Source organism: Eschrichtius robustus, chromosome 2 (genome assembly GCF_028021215.1).
Source record: "Eschrichtius robustus isolate mEscRob2 chromosome 2, mEscRob2.pri, whole genome shotgun sequence".
In the NCBI taxonomy this organism is placed as follows: domain Eukaryota; kingdom Metazoa; phylum Chordata; class Mammalia; order Artiodactyla; family Eschrichtiidae; genus Eschrichtius; species Eschrichtius robustus.
This window is the reverse complement of record NC_090825.1, coordinates 77,923,041-77,941,103: the sequence shown is the minus strand read 5'-3', so window position 1 is coordinate 77,941,103 and position 18,063 is coordinate 77,923,041. Positions and strand designations below refer to the sequence as shown.

Sequence of the window (18,063 nt, the reverse complement as noted above, 5' to 3'; positions counted from 1 at the left end):
TTGTCCAGCCACAATCAACTCCCCACAGTTAAAACGGACAAGAGATTGTAATAACCTATCACCCCTTAAAATAACATTTGCTGTGGCACTCTTCCAGAATTTGCTAAGGACGGCTATATCACTTGCTAGTGGGAACACCAACCCAGCAAACTTCTTGAACAAAAAACACAGCAGAAAATAATGACCAGATTAAATGCTATATTAAATGCCAAGGTACTTAAATACAATTCTCTATGTATTCAAAAGTCACACACAATGATGACTCTTTTTGATTGGAAAAGATTTATCTATCACAAAGCACATTGTTTATCATTTTTAGTCTAGGCCTTGTTAGGGATGTTCCTTTGTTATCTCAGCTTAAACATAATATATACACATAGAAAAAAGATGTAGGAAAATACTCAAAGATGGAAATAGTGGCCATCTCTCTAGGTACTAGAAGTCTAGATGGTAGTGTTTTTTCTTTAAAATTGTCAGTACTTTCTAAATTTTCTTCAATGGTTATGTTTTAGCTGTATGATCATTAAAAAGTTACTAAAATCAGTATAGTATATATAGTAATTATGAACACACAATATCATCACATTAATTTGAGAATACACATAATTTCATAGCAGCAGTTATAACTTAAGTGGTAAGACTAGGTAATACTTTTGTTTTTTACAAGTACATATTACTTTTGTGATTAAAAAAAGACTAATTTCATCAAGAGAAAAAATGTTAGAAAGAAATTTTAAAATGTTGGAGTCATTCAATAATTATTCATGCACTTTTGAAGGAGGAAAGGTCAACACTGAGGAAAAGAATGCCACCAATGTTATTATGGTAAAGAAAATTTATCAAATATCTTTTCCTTTAAGGCACAATTTCAACTCTATTATCTCTCTTTATCCATAAAAATATATCCATTATGAAATTTGAAGTTCTTAAAACTGGCTCTGTGAAATCATGCCCATCATATGCTTTATTTTTTGTTTGTTTGTTTTTATTTGTTTTATTTTTAACTTTTTATTATGAAATAATTTTACATTTATAGAAGAGTTGCAAAGCTGGTACAGAGAGTTCCTGTATACCCTTTATCCAGCATCCCCTAATATAAACGTCCCATCATATGCTTTAAATTCCATTCCTCAGGACTTCACTGAAATATGTTGCTAAGATGCTTACACTCACCCAGTGTGGCCAGATGTGTCAGTCAAATACATCAAATAGATTTGATTGCAGATTTGTGAAGGCTACTTTGTTCCACTGTATTTAAAGGTACTAATAAATGTTTTCATTTTTCTTTTTCCTGCTCTCTAGTCATTTTATCTTTGGCTTCTTAGTCCACGCAACTTTTGGTCTTACAATTCCTCTACATCTGAGAAGGACTTAACAAGTTCATAACGATTGTCATAAAAAACAAAAAAAAATACATTCTCATAGACACTTACTCAACTCCATCCTCAAGCATTTATATTGCAAATGCAACAGGACAAATGATATTTTAGTTGCAAGAGTCTATTAAAATTGCTGCAGACCTCCTAGGATCACTTAGTGGTTGAACAGGGGTCATACGCAAGACAAGTAAGAGCTATTTAATGGTAGCAGGAGAAAAAGAGCTCTGAAATTCACACAGCTGCATTCACCCCCAGATAGTTTTACATATGACAATATAATAATGGTTCTTGCCCAACCCTAATCATTTTTACTCCTGGTTAAATCTTCCTGAAGTCCTCCTCTGTACCTTTTTTCTTGCATCTCCAAATGAAATGCAGCAGAGCAATGAAGGGAGAAGGAAAAAACACTGAGAAGTACCCCTGAGCATAGAAAGCACATTTTCAAACGGACTTTGTTTCAAAGGCCCGAGTTTGTCCTTGGAAGCCTAACCAGTATGTTTGCATATGCTTGGGGACAGCAAGTTATTCACCCTTTGGAGGTACATGCTAGTTTGAAAACGGATTACCAAAAACCCAAACTAAGCTTCTTAATCTCACTTCTTGTTCAACAGAGCAGTAGATGAGAAAATATTTGGGAGAAAGAATCTGTTTTGGGAAACTTTTCTCTGGTAATCTTAAGAGGATGGTAGCCGACTGTGGGTGGTAGGATAGGCAGATTACAAGTCCAGATTGCACATGGTTTTATAATCATGAACATAAAGGCTAAAATAATGCCTAATGTAGGATGGTTTCCTTGAATTGTCTCCAGGGCCATAGTATGTCATCAGTGACTTAACTGCACGTGACATAAAGAATTAGAGATTCTTTAGAGACAGACCATATTGGAAATATAACTCGACTACCAAATTATCACACCCACACATCTGTCCACCCTATCAAATAGATATGGGCAGAATTTGGTGAGATAATAAACAATCTTCAATCTCAGACTATCTGAATCTCTGCAGCGATTTATGCCACGGAAGCAGGGCAAAGCCTCTATCTCCTCTCTTTTCTTCTGCCAGCTGGGACAGAGCAGAACAGACCGATATGACCAGGCTCTGGCACAAGTGCAAGAGTTGTAAATCTGAATTTCTCAGAAGTGTTATGAAACAATGTCAGACTTGCCTGAATTGCTGATAAAGGATAGAAAAATTCTTTCTTTCGTCTCTCAAGGTGGAAGTTCAGCCTTTCAGTTTCAAAAAACTGAAAGTACAGTCATCATACTGACACAGAAGTTTCAAATTCTCCCCTGGCTGCATTGATAACAGGACTACTTATCAGTTTTCCCAAGCCCTTTGTAAATATGAAAATAAGGCACTTTATAGTCCGGATATATAAAAGACCTATCACCGGGCAAGCAGTTGTTGCCTAAACCAACAACGCCTGTACATTCAAGGCGTAATATTTAAGCTTCCACAAAATAACATAATTGTTGAGAATAATCCTATAAGAACTAGGCCACTATCCACTTGATTGTATTGGAAAAGAAGATTTCCTTTTTTGTGCAAATAGTTTAAACTTGATAAATATTAATAGAGAATAATACCTAAAAACATTATTTCCTAGTCTGGAGAATAAAGAGACACTATAGTTTTCAAACAGGAAACTATTTGATAGATAACTTATCTGGGAATATATTTAAAGAGTAGGGTTGATGGGGAACTGAGTGATATTATATAGATTTTCATGCTAGTAAAAGGGGAAGAATGTGGTATTTTTCCCATGGAAAAAATTTTTAAATAATATAACCAAGAAGCAGGATAAAATCTTAATAAAAATTTATTTTTACTTTGTAAAGAAATCTTGCCTTCCATGGGTACAAAAACTTACTGCAAATTTGCGTGGTAAGAAATAATCTAAAATACATTTTCATGGGTGTTGGTAATGGAAACAATAATAGACAGCTGTGGACAAAACCTTAGTGCAGAATTCATAGCAAGTTCTAGTCATAATGGCCTTCTTCATACTGAATATATTGAAATATATTGAATATTTCAAAGCTGCAGGAAATAAGCAGAAAGAGGAGCTAGATTCCAGATTTCTGGAAACACGTTAATAATATAGAGAAAAATAAAATGATCACTTTTTGCTTTCTAAATTTCCAGCTACCTTTCAGGACCTGGCTCTTTTACAAACTGGAAATGATGATAACAATTTCTACTGAATGAAGATGAATGTTCCATTGAGATTTAAAATGTGAAAAGCAGAAAAAGGAAGGCAAGCCCAGTACCCTTCTGGAGGATAGCACTTTCACATGACTCTTCCATGGAGACCAGGCCATGTTAACAGTGCACATAACGGGGCATCATTCAGTGAAAGGAGAAATTCACAGGCTCAAAGAAAACCCATCTCAAAGTGAGGAGGTTTGGTTTTACTAGTATTTCCACAGAATGGATCCAAGTAAAAATAGTCCTTTTCTCTCCCTTTTGTTTATGAACCTGAATGACTGGTTTAATCTAGGTTATCACTGTCCTCCTTTCACAGTGACTCTCATAAAAAAAGATTTCCTTTTCAACTATAGCATTTGGTTTCCCCTCCTACATGTTTTGTTCACCAAAACAAACCAACAAACAAACAAAAAACAGTTAAGATTCACCAATTCCTACAGGGAAAACACCCTAAATAACTGAGTTCTATTCCGAAATGGAAACTACTTCTAGATGTTCCTCTCCAAGGAACACTTTATTTTTTAAATTTATTTTTAATGATTTCCACTTATAGTGTTGAATCAAGTCTTAGTTAAAATTAAATTTGCCAATATTCCAGTAGGAGATATTTGCTACCTCATTATTTACTTCAAGACAGAATTCACAATTTAAAAACTAGAGAAAATGAAAATCAAGTATTGTGGAAATTACCTCATCTGATCCTCTCTTTTCCCCTGACTTTGAAGGCGATCCACTGGTTTTTCCATCGGCATGCTATAAAAGTATTTAAAAAGATAATGTTTAATAGAGGGAGGTGACACAAGATAATATAATAGTGACTTTAATCCCAAAAGGCTAAATATATAGACGGTAAAAACAAGGATCCCTTTCATCTTCCTCCTGAGAACTGTTGATAATTCTACACCGACGTAGGTGGCCTTCAAAAATTAAGGGAAGCTACAGACATTCATTTGGGATGTAGAAAATCAGTCTGTAATTAACCAGACATAGATCTGATGGTGATGCTAAGGTGGCATCTCGTCTCCTACAAAACGTCTCATGGAATTTTAAAGCCCAAATTGCCAGCATAAGAGACACCTGGTTCCTCATGGAGATGAGCTGTCTGAGGACCATGCTGAGCCTAAGCCATTACTTAAGGCTCAGTTCAGCATGAACTCAAGGGAGGGCCACCCCTTATCAACCATCACTTTCAGTGGCTCTTGGAAATTCTCTGGAGTTCTTTCTGTCTGAGTATTTACCAACACAGAAAGATAAACCCTGCATTGGAAAGACCATACCTGCAACTTTCATTAACTGTGGCTTTAGAATTTCATTATGTTCTGAAACAGAATTATTTTTCTCACTAGAACACTGGTGATGAAAGGAAGTATTTTTACGTGGTACATGAAAGCTTCAAGTAGCTTACATGTTCATTTGTTTTGATAAGATAAAAGAAGCCATGAAGATTATTGAATATTTTTGAGAAATGAAAAAAAATTGTATGTTCCTGAAAAGGGGGGACAAAGAATTATTTCATTTCTTGCACATGTGGGACGTGCAAGAAAGTGGGGAAAGGAACCTAAATATAAGAAAATAAAAAGCTCACCATTGGGTTCGACCCCAGTGACCTTTAGTTAAATCGAAACATAAAATCCCATTATGTTCTCTAGAGCTGAATCACAACCTGAATATGTAGGTCACTAAAGTTATTCGAATTAAAAAGAATGGCAATAACAGTACTATTAATAATTTTTATCATTCTTTATTATTTACAAGGCTCTTTCATATACACTTTTATCTGATACAAAAAAAGAGGCTCATGTGATTTCATGGATTAAGAAAACTAAGAATAAAAGTCATGTGATGTGCTTTTAGTAAGGACATACACCTAGTAAATAAGAAAAGTTTGCAGAGCAGGTTTTCTGACTTCAAATCTATTGTTTGTCACTATACTATGAGAAATGAAATAAGATAATATTCCCTTTGATCATATCAACAGATATTTTTGTAAAAAAAAAAAAAGAAAAAGGCCAAGCAATATTAGACATGTGGGTGAAATCTTTCAGTAGTTCTTTGCATAAAAAACTAGAAAGAAATCACTTTCATGAATGGAAAATTCTTCCCCAAACAAAAGCCTCTCATGGATTAGTGGGTAGACCCCACAGAAAAGCAGGCAGACTACAGCAGCTTGGTGAATGAAGCTCTCTGCAGGGCTTGTTTTACCCAGATGTCCTAGTCAAGAGTTTGTCCACAGTTGAGAGCAATCAGTATTGAGTAATTAATGGATCTTGAAAAAACAGGAGGCATTTAAAAGCCCACATATATAGATATCAGAGCTAGATGGTAATTGATAAGTTTTAGAATAATTGGTAAGCAAAAGATTCTTAAAGGCTAGACTAGGGGGAAGAATTATTCAACATTTGGAGAAAGAATTTGAGAGGGATGGGTCTACAATGACGCAGATTTACCCAATCTGTCTCCTTCCAGAACTGGTAAATTTAGAACTGTGATATCACATTCATTTCTTATCACCAATTCTATACCTTTTTCAGATTAGATATAGGTAATACCTAATAACAACAATATCCACTGAGCATACTGTTTTGAGTGCCTCATTTACTTGTAGGAAGTATGATTATTCCATTTTACAAATGAGAAAACTTAAAAAGGCAACTGGCTCTCGTCTAGAGCAAGGCTCCATGCTCTCCGCAAGGTCCCACTCTGCTTCCTGCTTGTTGGCAAACATATATTATGATTTATTACCCTAAAGTAAACATGCAGACAGTCTTTTCTCTCTAAAATACAGGTAGATAGATGTTTTACTTAAAAACATTTATAAAGTTGTTTCCCGGTGGTGTTTCAAAATTGCAGTCCTCCAGGTTAACCAACATCATCAGTTATTTGCTTCCACTGAAATGCTCAAAATCCCTCACAATTATGCAGTTTCCAAATAATAGTTTGAGAGTGATATATATATATAGCAAATGCTTTTTAAAATGTTGAGATATAATGACAACTTATAAAAATTATGTATTATAAGAATTGGTATTTTATAATTTCAGAAGACATATTTGCTCTCAATAGAGTAAGCATAATGACATAATGACATAAAAATCACATAATGAAAGGGCAACATTTTTTAGGAACTGTATGGACCATATTTTCCCAGTTTTTTTAACCTGGCTTTTTTATTATAAAAAATTTCTAAGATACAGAAAAGTAGAAAGAATAATACAATGAATGTCAATAGTCCCATCACTTAGATTCAACAACTATTAACTATTGTTGCCGTATATTGCCATATCTGCTTATATTATGGACAAAGATCTATCTATATTTGTATATGTACCTGCGTTTGAAAGTAAATTGCAGATATCCTGAAACTTTACCCCTAAAAATGTCATCAAGCATCTCCTTAATTGGAGGGCTTTTTCCTACATAACTACAATACATCATCACTCCAACAAAACTCTAACAGAATTAATAAGAATCACCTAATACCATTCAATATCCAGTAAATAGCAACTTTATAAATGAATCATTGCCCTGACCATTTCTTGGGGCTTATTCAATATTCAGCAGTCTATTAATGATATAAAATCAGTTATAGCTTTTCACTGAGAGAAATTCAAAGTGAGTGATTTTTAAATTCATGGAATAACTGAGTACTTTCCACATACTTTCCATTCTGCTGGCGAAATGAAATGTTTGGGAATGATATACGTCAAATTTGATCCAGCTTAGGAACCTGCAGCAAGTCTTTCAAAGAGTGAAGACAGAAAACTTTGTCTACTACTACTACACATAGCTGGTGGGTTGGGAAGAGGTGAGAGAAACATGGAGAAGGGAAGGAGTGATAAGTTGGGAACTGAACCACAAAGCTGAAAAATTTGGGAAGGACTTTTCTGTAAGAGGGGAAAGAAACTAACATGTTCTAAGCATCTCCTTTGTGTTAAGCCCAGAGCTGGGCATTTCCCCTATGTGGTCTCCTTTACTGCCACAGCAACTCTAGGGACACACTGGCAGCTCGTTTTATGGATAAAGAAATAAGGATCTGAAAGGTGAGATCCTCCTCAGTCACACTACGTATCAGGATTATAGTCTGTGGGCCAGAGACCAGGCTAGTTAAAAGCTAGCTAAAAACTTTTGATGCCCATCAAGAAAGTCTCAATCCAATGCTCTAAAAGGGAAAACAACCCCCAAAATCAACAAAACCTTCCTATTCTAAAACTGGTTTGTTTTTATAAAAGTAATCAGACACACAACACTTATAAGTTTCATCCTGTATTAGAAGCTGGAGAGGAGGCAAAGACAGGAAGTGCAGGATGCCAGCCCTAAGGCAGGAAACATTTCATGGGGAGGATAAGGTCCCAGAAGACGGGAAACACTGGAGCTAAGATGAAGACAGACGAAGGAATGGAGTGACAGGAGTTCAGAGGCAGGGAAAATATCAGATAAAGTTTTTCTATCTTGCCTCAAAAAGGAATAATTTTCCAAACTGTTTCCACCTCCTGGCATCACTACATATTTGGTAAGTACAGCTGTCCTTTGTCCTCGTTCTAGAAGATAGCATTAATATGCATAAAATTTTCTGCCATAGCAAACTCATAAACCTGTCAGGAAATCAGCAGGAGCAAGGAGCAGGAAAGCTTGGAGCTGTGCTCTCACCCAGCCAAGGATTTGTGCCAGCGCCAGTCTTCGACTCTGGAGCATTTGGGGCACCCTCCCCATCGTTACCCAGATACACCCTGATACATGCACAGACAAGGGTATACATCACAGGATAAGATAAAAATCAAACTTCTACACATATTAAAAAAGAAAGAAGACAGACAAAAAATGAGCTTCTGCAAGTCCAAGCTCAGCTGTGAAAGAGCACCAAAAGCTAGTGTGCTTCTGAAATGCCTCTGCTTAATTTTTTTTAAAAAAGGTACCGAGTTTCTTTTAGGGGGTGACAAAAACATTGTAAAATTAAATCGAGGTGATGCTTGGACCACCCTGAGAATATACTAAAAAATACTGAGTTGTATGTTTTAATGGATAAATTATGAATTATGTCTGAATAAAGCTGTTTAAGAAAACAGGAAAGGTTATTTGAAAACAGCTTGAAGATTTTCCTTCTGCAACTTGGAGAATGCCAGTTGAGGTCAATATTTGCGTGTCCAGTGATAGCTGTGGCAAAATCACGAAGCAATGAAATCTTGGTGCCCTCTGGACTCTAGTGCACACAGCTCAGCCCCCTCACTGCTCCACCGCTGCACACAGAGACAAAGGCTTGTCAGGGAAGGGGGGTGTGGGTTGCTTCCTAAGGATCAGAAAGCCTTCATTTAGCTACGGGTCTAATCTTTCAGTGCAGGTCACAAGCGCCCAGAGCACTTTTGGAAACACTCAAACCAGAGTCCAGGGATTTAGATTTAGTTTGTCCAGGGGGAGCCTGGGCACAGATATATTTTCCTAAACTTCCCCAGCTGATTCTAATATGCAGCTAGGATTGGAAACCACTGTTTGGAGAGGAGATCTGTGGGCACCACAACAGGAAGTGGAGGTTTCTGCTCCTCCAATCACCCCACTGAGTCGGCACCCATGGGAGCTTCCCCAGGTCAGGCAGGCCAGGGCAGCTCGGGGCCTCCTGGGTAAACCGATTGCTCAGTGCAGGAACCCACTGCCCTGTGTCCAACCCAACATTTCCTGACTAGCCCTATTAATGGCACACCATGCCTTCACATTGCATATTAGTCTCTAGTTTCTTAGTAAAGCAAACAAATTAGCACTTCATTGTATACGCTCCTGCTTACTGATTATTTCATAAATGTACATTTTGCCTTTTCAGCCAGATGGTAAATTTTTCTTAATATTTATTTATTTTATTACTTATTTATTTGGTTGAGCTGGGTCTTAGTTGTGGCAGGTGGGCTCCTTAGTTGCAGCTCGCCAGCTCCTTAGTTGCGGTAGGCGGGCTCCTTAGCTGTGGCATGCGAACTCTTAGCTGCGGCACGCATGTGGGATCTAGTTCCCTGATGAGGGATCAAACCTGGGCCCCCTGCATTGGGAGCGTGGAGTCTTAACCACTGCGCCACCAGGGAAGTCCCCAGATGGTAAACTATATTATTTTTTTTTCTAGTCCTATGGTGGGGATGTGACAAATAATTCATGATTGAATGACTGCACTTCCTCAAACCTCTAAAAGTTCCCTGAGAAGTACATTCGTTCTTTTCAGGTTAGTAAACAAGATAAAAGATTTTAAAAGTTGAAAAAAATAGCTTGAAAAATTAAGAGACAACGTGCAAATTGATATTTCCTGCAAAATCCCTTAAAATCTATTTTTGTATGTATTCTGCTTTCTGAAACAAGACTGTTCAGCAAACAAACAGAAGGCCCAAGATATAAAGCTGATTTTGCTTTAAGACAGTCTCCCTGGTGTAGATGTGGACCTGTTTGCCCTCAGGTGGATTCCTTGCCCTGACCCTGGTCAGCTGGTGTAGCAGGGATGTGTACTGGCTCCCTCCAGTAGGGTCTCCTGCAGGACGGGCCAGCAGTGGTTTCAGCTTCTGCAGGGTGATCCTGCTTCTTCCTCTTTCTTTCCAGTCTAGGAATGGTAGCAGCTTCCCGAGCCTTCTAATCTCTGCTTTGCCTCATCCACCCCAGTTGGCTTCCCAGCCTCTCTGTTACCTGGGTAACCAACTCCCTGCATTCCATTCCCTGACAAACTCTAATAAGACAGAAGGAGTGTGGGTCTGAAAGGCTATGTGACCTTCAGCAAATAATTTAAACTTTCCGTTTTCTCCTTGTAAAATGGAGGTAATGGTGTCTACCCCAGGGGCTGGCTTACTTATGAAACAAGCTGATATTAATGAGGAGCCTGGCCCATTGCCTCGTTCATTTTAAGAATACAATAAAAGTTATTCCACTCCCTTCTTTTTCTCTGGCATCAATCTGATTGTGGTTAATTATGAGACAATAAAATGAATATGAGAAGTAAGCAAACGTTTAAGTTTTCATTTTCTAAGGCGGTAAATAATACAGCAGAGAATTTAGTTTTTTTACTTTTCATAAGTACAGAGGAACCAGAGTCATCTGATAAGTGTATGTTTCGTACTTTGCCCATCTCATGACACTGTATTATATTAGTCTCATATTTCCATATTACAAATAAGGAAACAAAGTACACAGGGAATAGATAGTTCATTTTTCAAACAACATATACCAAGCTGGTCACAGGGATAACATTTAATGTGCAATTCCCATGCTATAAAATACTTCGAAAGGGTGTGGTGCATGTGTGTGTGCATATGTGTCCAGTGGCACATAAGAGCTCATTTACTAAAAAAATAATCAGTGAGTAGCCACTGTGGGCTAGGTGTTGTGGGGAGAATAATTATTTTAAAAAAGTAAGTAAGTGTGATGCATTATATCTTTCTTCTTCTCTAAAAACATTTGTTATCAAACCATAGAAATATAGGATAACCTTCTTTGGGCTTCTCATAAAAGAAGACACATATTAAGGATTAACTGCCTAACTATAATTCTGAAATCCCCATATTTCACCTGAACTCCATACACTTTTCTCTAATATTTCAACATTCTGGTGGATATGGCCAGGTGGCAGGGTAAGGGCACACCCTCTTTTTGTCCAGTTTTCAGAAGTAGCATTGACTGCCTTTCTGCCATGTTTAGCTTAGGGGGTCCACCTGCAGTAAGGCTTTTTGAACTTCCTCTAAGTCAAAGATGATGCCATGAGAATTTCAATAGCTACTTTGCTGCTTTTATAGCAGTCATTAGGATGTGCTTGTGATTTTTATCTAAGAGAAATGCAAGAAAAAACCAGAAACGTACTGTCAGCACTATTTTTGTGTCCACGGCACCCAGTACAAAACGTGACACATAGTAGGCGGACAATAAGCACCTGTGAACACCTTTGGCCTTTACCGAATCATTTTTGTGTTCTATAAGTTCTCCACAGTCAGAATGAAGTCCATATATTTTAGGAAATCTCTAACCACAGACCCTTTTTCTTCTTGGGTTAAATGACTCTCCCATCTGAGGAGGCACTTACATAAAAGGTACTCATTGGATGGAGTTATTTTACATTTTTCTTAACTGAAAGACACTTGATTTTTTTCCCTTTATGGTAGCTGTAAAGCTTTCTGGGTAAGTTTTTATGAGATAACTTGAAGAACAGAGCTTTAGAATCACATTAATAGGATTTCAATCCTTAAAACAATTTAAAGAGAGGATTCTGGGACGATGGTGAAGTAGGAGGCTCCAGGAAGCCATCTTCCCATCTAGACGAAAATCTCCCTGGCAGAATCTGTCTGATATAACTATTTTGAAATTCTGGAGTCTATCAAAGACTTGCAACTTCCGGGGGAAGGTTTAAATGGTAAGTTTTGGTTAATTTCCATCAATTTCAGCTCAGCTCAGCAGCAGCTGCCCATTTCCCATTCCCAACTCACAGCAAGCAGTTGTGCATTAGAGCATGCAGCTTGGAACCAGAAAGGCAAAAAGGACTCTGTCCTCCAAATACTGGGGATCTGTATTCTGATCACTGATTGCTCATGCCCAGGGAAAGTGCAGGATCAGAAAAGACCTGAGAAGCTCCTAAGCGTACACTTTTGGCTGAACCTCAGCACAAAAAACAGCCTATGACAATCAAAAACAAAACAAAGCAAAACAAGACAGCAAACCCTGGGGAAGGAGAAGAATTTGATTCCCAAAGCTTTCATATTATTAGATTCAAATGTCCAGTTTTAAACCTAAAAACTCACAAGGCATGCAAAGAAACAGAGAATTATTGCCCATTCAATGGGGAAAACAAACAAACAAACAAACAAAAAAACGGAAACTGTCCTTGAGAAAGAGCAGATGGCAGATATACTAGATAAAAACTTTAAAACAACTGTCTGCAGGGCAGAAGTTGAGACACAGATGTAGAGAACAAATGTATGGACACCAAGGGGGGAAAGCCGCGGGGGGTGGGGTGGCAATGGTGGTGTGATGAATTGGGCGATTGGGATTGACATGTATACACTGATGTGTGTAAAACTGATGACTAATAAGAACCTGCTGTATAAAAAAATAAAATTCAAAAAAAAAAAAAGGTATATGGGTATGGTACTTTGATTCATGAATGTAAATAGTCTTCACCAACCCTTATGTGGTACCTGTTATCACCCACATTTTATAGATGTGGAAACAGGTTCAAAAAGGTTGACTCATTGTCCTTTGAGAACAAGAACTCTGTCTTGTTTTCCACTTCGAGGCTAGTACTGGGTCTGCCACTTAGTAGGTGCTCAGTGAATGGCCATTGGCTGAAAAGGGACATTTTACTGATTCCAGCACAACGTTTCTCTCTAAATACTGTCTGATTACAACACGACGTTTCTCTCTAAATAATATCTTATTACAACACCCTTGCTTTTCCCAATACCACATGCCGAGAGAGAGGTGTACTTTAACTATTTTTTTAAGTTCTCACCATAAATCAATGGGATATAAATATTTTTATTCTTTCTGTCAACAAAATTTGTGTATTTTTTTTTGGAAAGCATCGTAATGTTAAATCACGCTTCCTGGTTCAAAACATTACAAGTACCAGCTTGACTGGCTATCACACCTAATTGGTTGGACAAGCATTCAACGCACTAAACAAACGGAACATCTCTGTCCCTCATCCAAGTGATAAAGTACAGAGCAGTGGGCTCTCTCTCTCTCTCTCTGTCTCTCTCTCCCTCTTTCTCTCTCATTCTCAACAAGGGTCTTGATCTCGGTCGCTTCTGCTCCTTGGAGTTTTGGATTTTCTCCTTGCCCCCAATCCTGGCTGCCTCTTCTTTGCGCTGGAGAATGCACGTCCAACAACATGCCTCTAAAAGTTTTGAGATTTACTTATGACTTAAAAACAAATACTAGATCTGAGCTCTTTCGATGTGAGTCTGAGTTCATCCAGGAATCCGCGTCCAAGGGCGGAATTCCTCCAGCAACAATTCGGTTCCATTCGACTCGTGAGCGTGAGCTGAGTCTGGTGCGTCTGCTCACACCGACTTGCACGTCGGAGCTCGCTCGCACATACCACCGCAGGGTGAGTCTCAGCCTCTCCCGGAGCCTAAACTGAAAGTCTGAGAGGACGTCGCACCTGGTCCCCACCCTTTCCCCGCCAAACCCTGCACAATAACCTCGCCTGCACGCCCAGAAAGGCAAAGCCCATTCCGTTTCCGGTCCTGCCCAGGCACGATCGCTCCAGTTTACCGTCATGTACCACCAGCTTGCGAATGCCATGGTGACAACCGATTTGTTCTGAGTCGCGCGGCGGAGAACCCGGAGAGGACACGGGGTGCAGCGCAGCAGGGGCCGGGCTCGCACTCCACCTGCCCCAGATCTGGCTGGCGCTGAGCTTTTCAAGCCCCACAGCTGTCAGCGGGGGCGGCACCTGGGCGGGGCCTACATCGGCCCTGCCCCGCCGGGTTGACCCCGCCCCGCCCAATTTGGCACAAGGCTGGTTAGGGAAGAAGTGTTATTTCTCCAGGCAGCCACGCCCTGCAGCCCGGACTTTACGCGGAAGACCCGACTTTTAGTTGAACTACCCCACCCAGTTCGGGGTCCCGAATGAAATGTATTCCCCTTTTATCCTCAACCGCTTTTCACCCCAGTCTCATCAATCAACTTTTCCCAGCGCAGGCCAACTCCAATCTGGCTTGCGCCGTGCCCAATACACTTGGCCCAGGCCCGGCAGCACCCAGCCACCTCCAGTCACCTGCCCAGAGGCGGGTTCTGAGTCCCAAGTCCTTCTCAGGCTCGGGAGGGGGCGCACGGGGCAGCAGGCCAGGCGGGCTACCCCCAAGGAGGCGGCCCACGGCTCCGGGGCCGGGGTCCTCCCTGCGCTCAGCCCTGCGGCTCCGGCGCAAGTGCCACTCACCTCCTGGGTGTGGCGGGCCGCCGCAGCGCGCCGGGGCCGCGGGGAGGCGGCGGGCTTCTGGCCCGGTTGGGACATGGCGAGGCCGCGGGGAACGCTGCCTCGGGGAGGGCGCAGCGGAGACTGGAAGGGAGGCCCGGGCGGGGAGCGTTGGGAGCGAGGGAGGGAGGGAGTGGAGGGGCTGGCGGGCGCGCCCCGTGAGGCAGCTTTTCCGACCCAGCCCCGAACCCGCTCGGGGGTTACCCCGCTGGGCCCTCCCCTTCCTGCCCGCCGCTGGCTGCGCCCGGGCTGTAGCGGTCCGGGGCTCCCGGCCTGCAACTTAACACCCTCGGCCCCGAATCTTCCCCCAGTGATGCCCCCACCTCCACCCTAGGACTGCTGGGTTCCCCGTGGGTCACAGAGAAGCGGGGCTGGAGGTCGCGGGGTTCCTCCTTCGACTTGCCCAGACTTGGCTTGCAGTTGTGCAACGGGAGAGCGGGACCCGGGCGTGGCCCGTCTACGCCTCAATACCCCACCCTAAGAATTTCAAGAATTAGACACCTTTTCTGCAGTCTGCCCTGGTTTAGCTAGGAGAAGAATTTACCAACTGAAATCGGGCCCAAGCCTGGACCGTCTGGATTAGGAAGCGGATTACAAAACCAAATTGGGGTGTGTGTGTGTGTATGTGTGTGTGCGTGCGTGCGTGCGTGCGTGTGCCGCGCGCGCGCCTGTGTATGTTTTATGTCATTTTACCTTGGGGGGCAATTTTGAAAGTTTAATAATGTTTTATGTGGAGGAAGCCTTAGGTTCCAATCGAAACCGAAGAACAGTCCCAAGTTTAAACCCCTATAGGCTTTCTGGAGACTGCCGAATTTTGTTTTGGAGGCTGGATTGCTTTTGTCTTTGGCTCATTTTAAACAGCACTTCCTGGTTTGGGGCTGTGAAATGTAACAAGCCTGAAGTGAAATATAACACGCCTGACTAGAAAACGCTCCTCTGCAGCGATTGTCTGCCTGTAGTTGCTGCCGGTTTGGGATCAGATCTGACAGAAGAAAACTTGTTACCCTGCAATGGCATTGACAGTTTGGGATTCAAGGTCACTGCTGTCTTCCATGTTGTGTTTTAGACCGTTGGAGAGAGAGGGGGCAGGTTGTAAGGAAAGATTGGTCAATGGTGCATGGCATTTGGCAGAATCGAATTCTTGTTTCCTTATCCCTTCTCATTTTTAGGGATTCTGACTTACGTTTATTCAAGGGACTGGCTAGCTTCATTCTTAATGGGGGCAGCAGGGAGGAATGATTTAAACGCAATTCCTCTTAAAGGGTTCCACTTATGATCTATGTATCTGATATTTCCAACAAACAGGCGGTAGGACAGGAATTTATACGTAGAAATGAATCAACTTGGATATGGGGCCTATGATTGTCCATTCAAGAAAAATTGATTGGTGGCCTCAATCACATTTATAATTAGGGAAAATATGTCGTAAGCATGAAAAATGCTTTTATAATTGTGACCAAACACCTACAGTAATTTAAGCAAACACAGAACTAAAGGGGCGAGATAATAGCCCCACCTCCAGGCCCAGGAACTGGAAGCATCTATCTCAGGATCCTAGAGGGTCTAGATTCAGGATCCCCGAGTACATTATTCTGACTCTGGAAGAACTGTTCTCATTAAAGTTTGAGGTATTTTCTAACAGAGTATTTAAAATTGAACTTAAACCAGTTAGTTTTATGTTTTGAAAGGCTTCCATGTAAAGCACAGTGAAAGGAATTATAGAGAGAGCAATATAAAGGTTAAAATACATATTTCCTGCCCTCCAGGAACTTAGAGTTTAGCTGAAGTCATATGACATTTGTAACACATGATCATTTGGGTGGCACTGAAAGGCATACAGTGTGTGAATAAGTACAAATGTGCTTTGGGAATTTGGGGTTCTGTGGGTTTGGGGGATTATAGGAAGGGAAAGGAGGCTTGAAAGGGCTGGCTGGCTGGCTGGCTGGTGGGATGTGGTCAGAAGAAGAAAGGGTGGGGACAGATCAGGAAATAAAATGGAGCCCACCCACCTGGCTGGAGCCTCTGGTCCAAGGTCCGGAGTAATCAATCCATGTATTAACTTATTTATTAAGCAGCTCCTGATACAGTTGATACCAAAATCTGTAAGAGAATGAATGACTTCAGCCTTCAGGCTTTGCTCAAGAATCAGAACTCATATAAGCAGAACAATTACAGGCTAAACAGCACATTAATGATTGTAAGTAAAGAAGAATTTCAAAGAAGTTGAAGAAGAGGATGATGTTTTCACTTTCTCTTGCAGTCAGTGAGGAATTTGGAACTTTGATACCATGACCAGCATTTGAGCATCCTGGGGAAGCTCGTTTTAAATATATATGACACCTTTTGCTACATTTTTATTTGCACATATTCTAAGTAGAGGCATACCTCTGAGATATTGCAGGTTTGGTTCCAGACCACTGCAATGAAGCGAATATCACAATAAAGTGAGTCACACGAATATTTTGTTTCCCAGTGAATACAAGAGTTATGTTTACACTATACTGTAATCTATTAAGTGTGCAATAACAAGTCTAAAAAAGTAATGTACATACCTTAGTTTAAAAATACAAAAACAAAACCAATTACCATGGTAACATCAAAGATCACTGATTGTAGATCACCATAACAAGTATAATAACAATGAAAAAGTTTGAGATATTGCAGGATTTACCAAAATGTGACACAGAGATATGAACTGAGCAAATGCTGTTGGAAAAATAGCACCTATAGACTTGATCGATGTCAGGTTGCCACAAACCTTCAATTTGTAAAAAATGCAATCTTTGCAAAGCGCAATAACATGAGGTGCAATAAAACCTGGGGGGATGCCTGTATTTTATTTCTTTATTTACTCAGTAACAGGATGCCTGCTATGTGTCAGGTTCTGTGGAGGTAACAGGGAACTTCTGCACTCAAGGACCTTACAGTCTAGTAGGAAACACAGACAAATAAATCCACAATGACCATGCGATGAGGGCAGTGGCCAGCAGATGTATTCCAAGCGTGCTGTTGGATCCCTGGAGGGGCTTCTCATTCTGACTGAAGGGTGGGCAGGCTGGGGAGAGGGGGGAGCTCAGGGCTGCTTCCTACCCCCATCTTTGACTTGAGTTAGTTGAAACCTCCTCCGCATAATCTCCACATTGTATCTCCTCTCCCCCTGTCCCCATTACTGCTGTAGTTGTGCAGGAACTCATCACTTCTCATTGGGAAATGTATAAATGAGAAAAATAAAGGCAGGATGGTATCCAGAGAAGGAGCCAGGGGAGCCTGGGAAGGTGCCGTAGTGGAGCGGAAGGAAGATAGTGGAAAAGTGGGCGCTAAGGTCCAGGGAGGAGGGCCTCTGAAAGGAAGGGCTGGCCCACAGTATGAAACGTCACTCAAAGGTTGGGTCAGGGGCTTCCCTGGTGGCGCAGTGGTTAGGAATCCGCCTGCCAATGCAGGGGACACGGGTTCGAGCCCTGGTTCAGGAAGATCCCACATGCCGCGGAGCAACTAAGCCCGTGCGCCACAACTACTGAGCCCGCGCACCTAGAGCCGGTGCTCCAAGACG

General features: G+C 41.0%; 1 protein-coding gene across 5 annotated transcripts in view; it reads right to left on the bottom strand.

The window, feature by feature from the left end:
* The window catches only part of CAST (calpastatin), a 118,432-nt gene extending 103,695 nt beyond the window's left edge, over positions 1-14,737 (bottom strand). For 2 of the 5 annotated variants that reach the window (XM_068535667.1, XM_068535671.1), the window contains exons 1-2: positions 14,478-14,737; positions 4,280-4,342 (exon numbers count right to left, since the gene is read on the bottom strand). In XM_068535667.1, coding sequence (XP_068391768.1) covers positions 4,280-4,342; positions 14,478-14,552 — 138 coding nt within the window. In that variant the 5' untranslated portion in view covers positions 14,553-14,737. Of the gene's footprint in view, positions 1-4,279; positions 4,343-13,810; positions 13,959-14,477 lie in introns of those variants that run through there. The other 3 variants (XM_068535670.1, XM_068535668.1, XM_068535669.1) reach the window with 3 other exon arrangements.
* Positions 14,738-18,063: the final 3,326 nt, after the last annotated feature.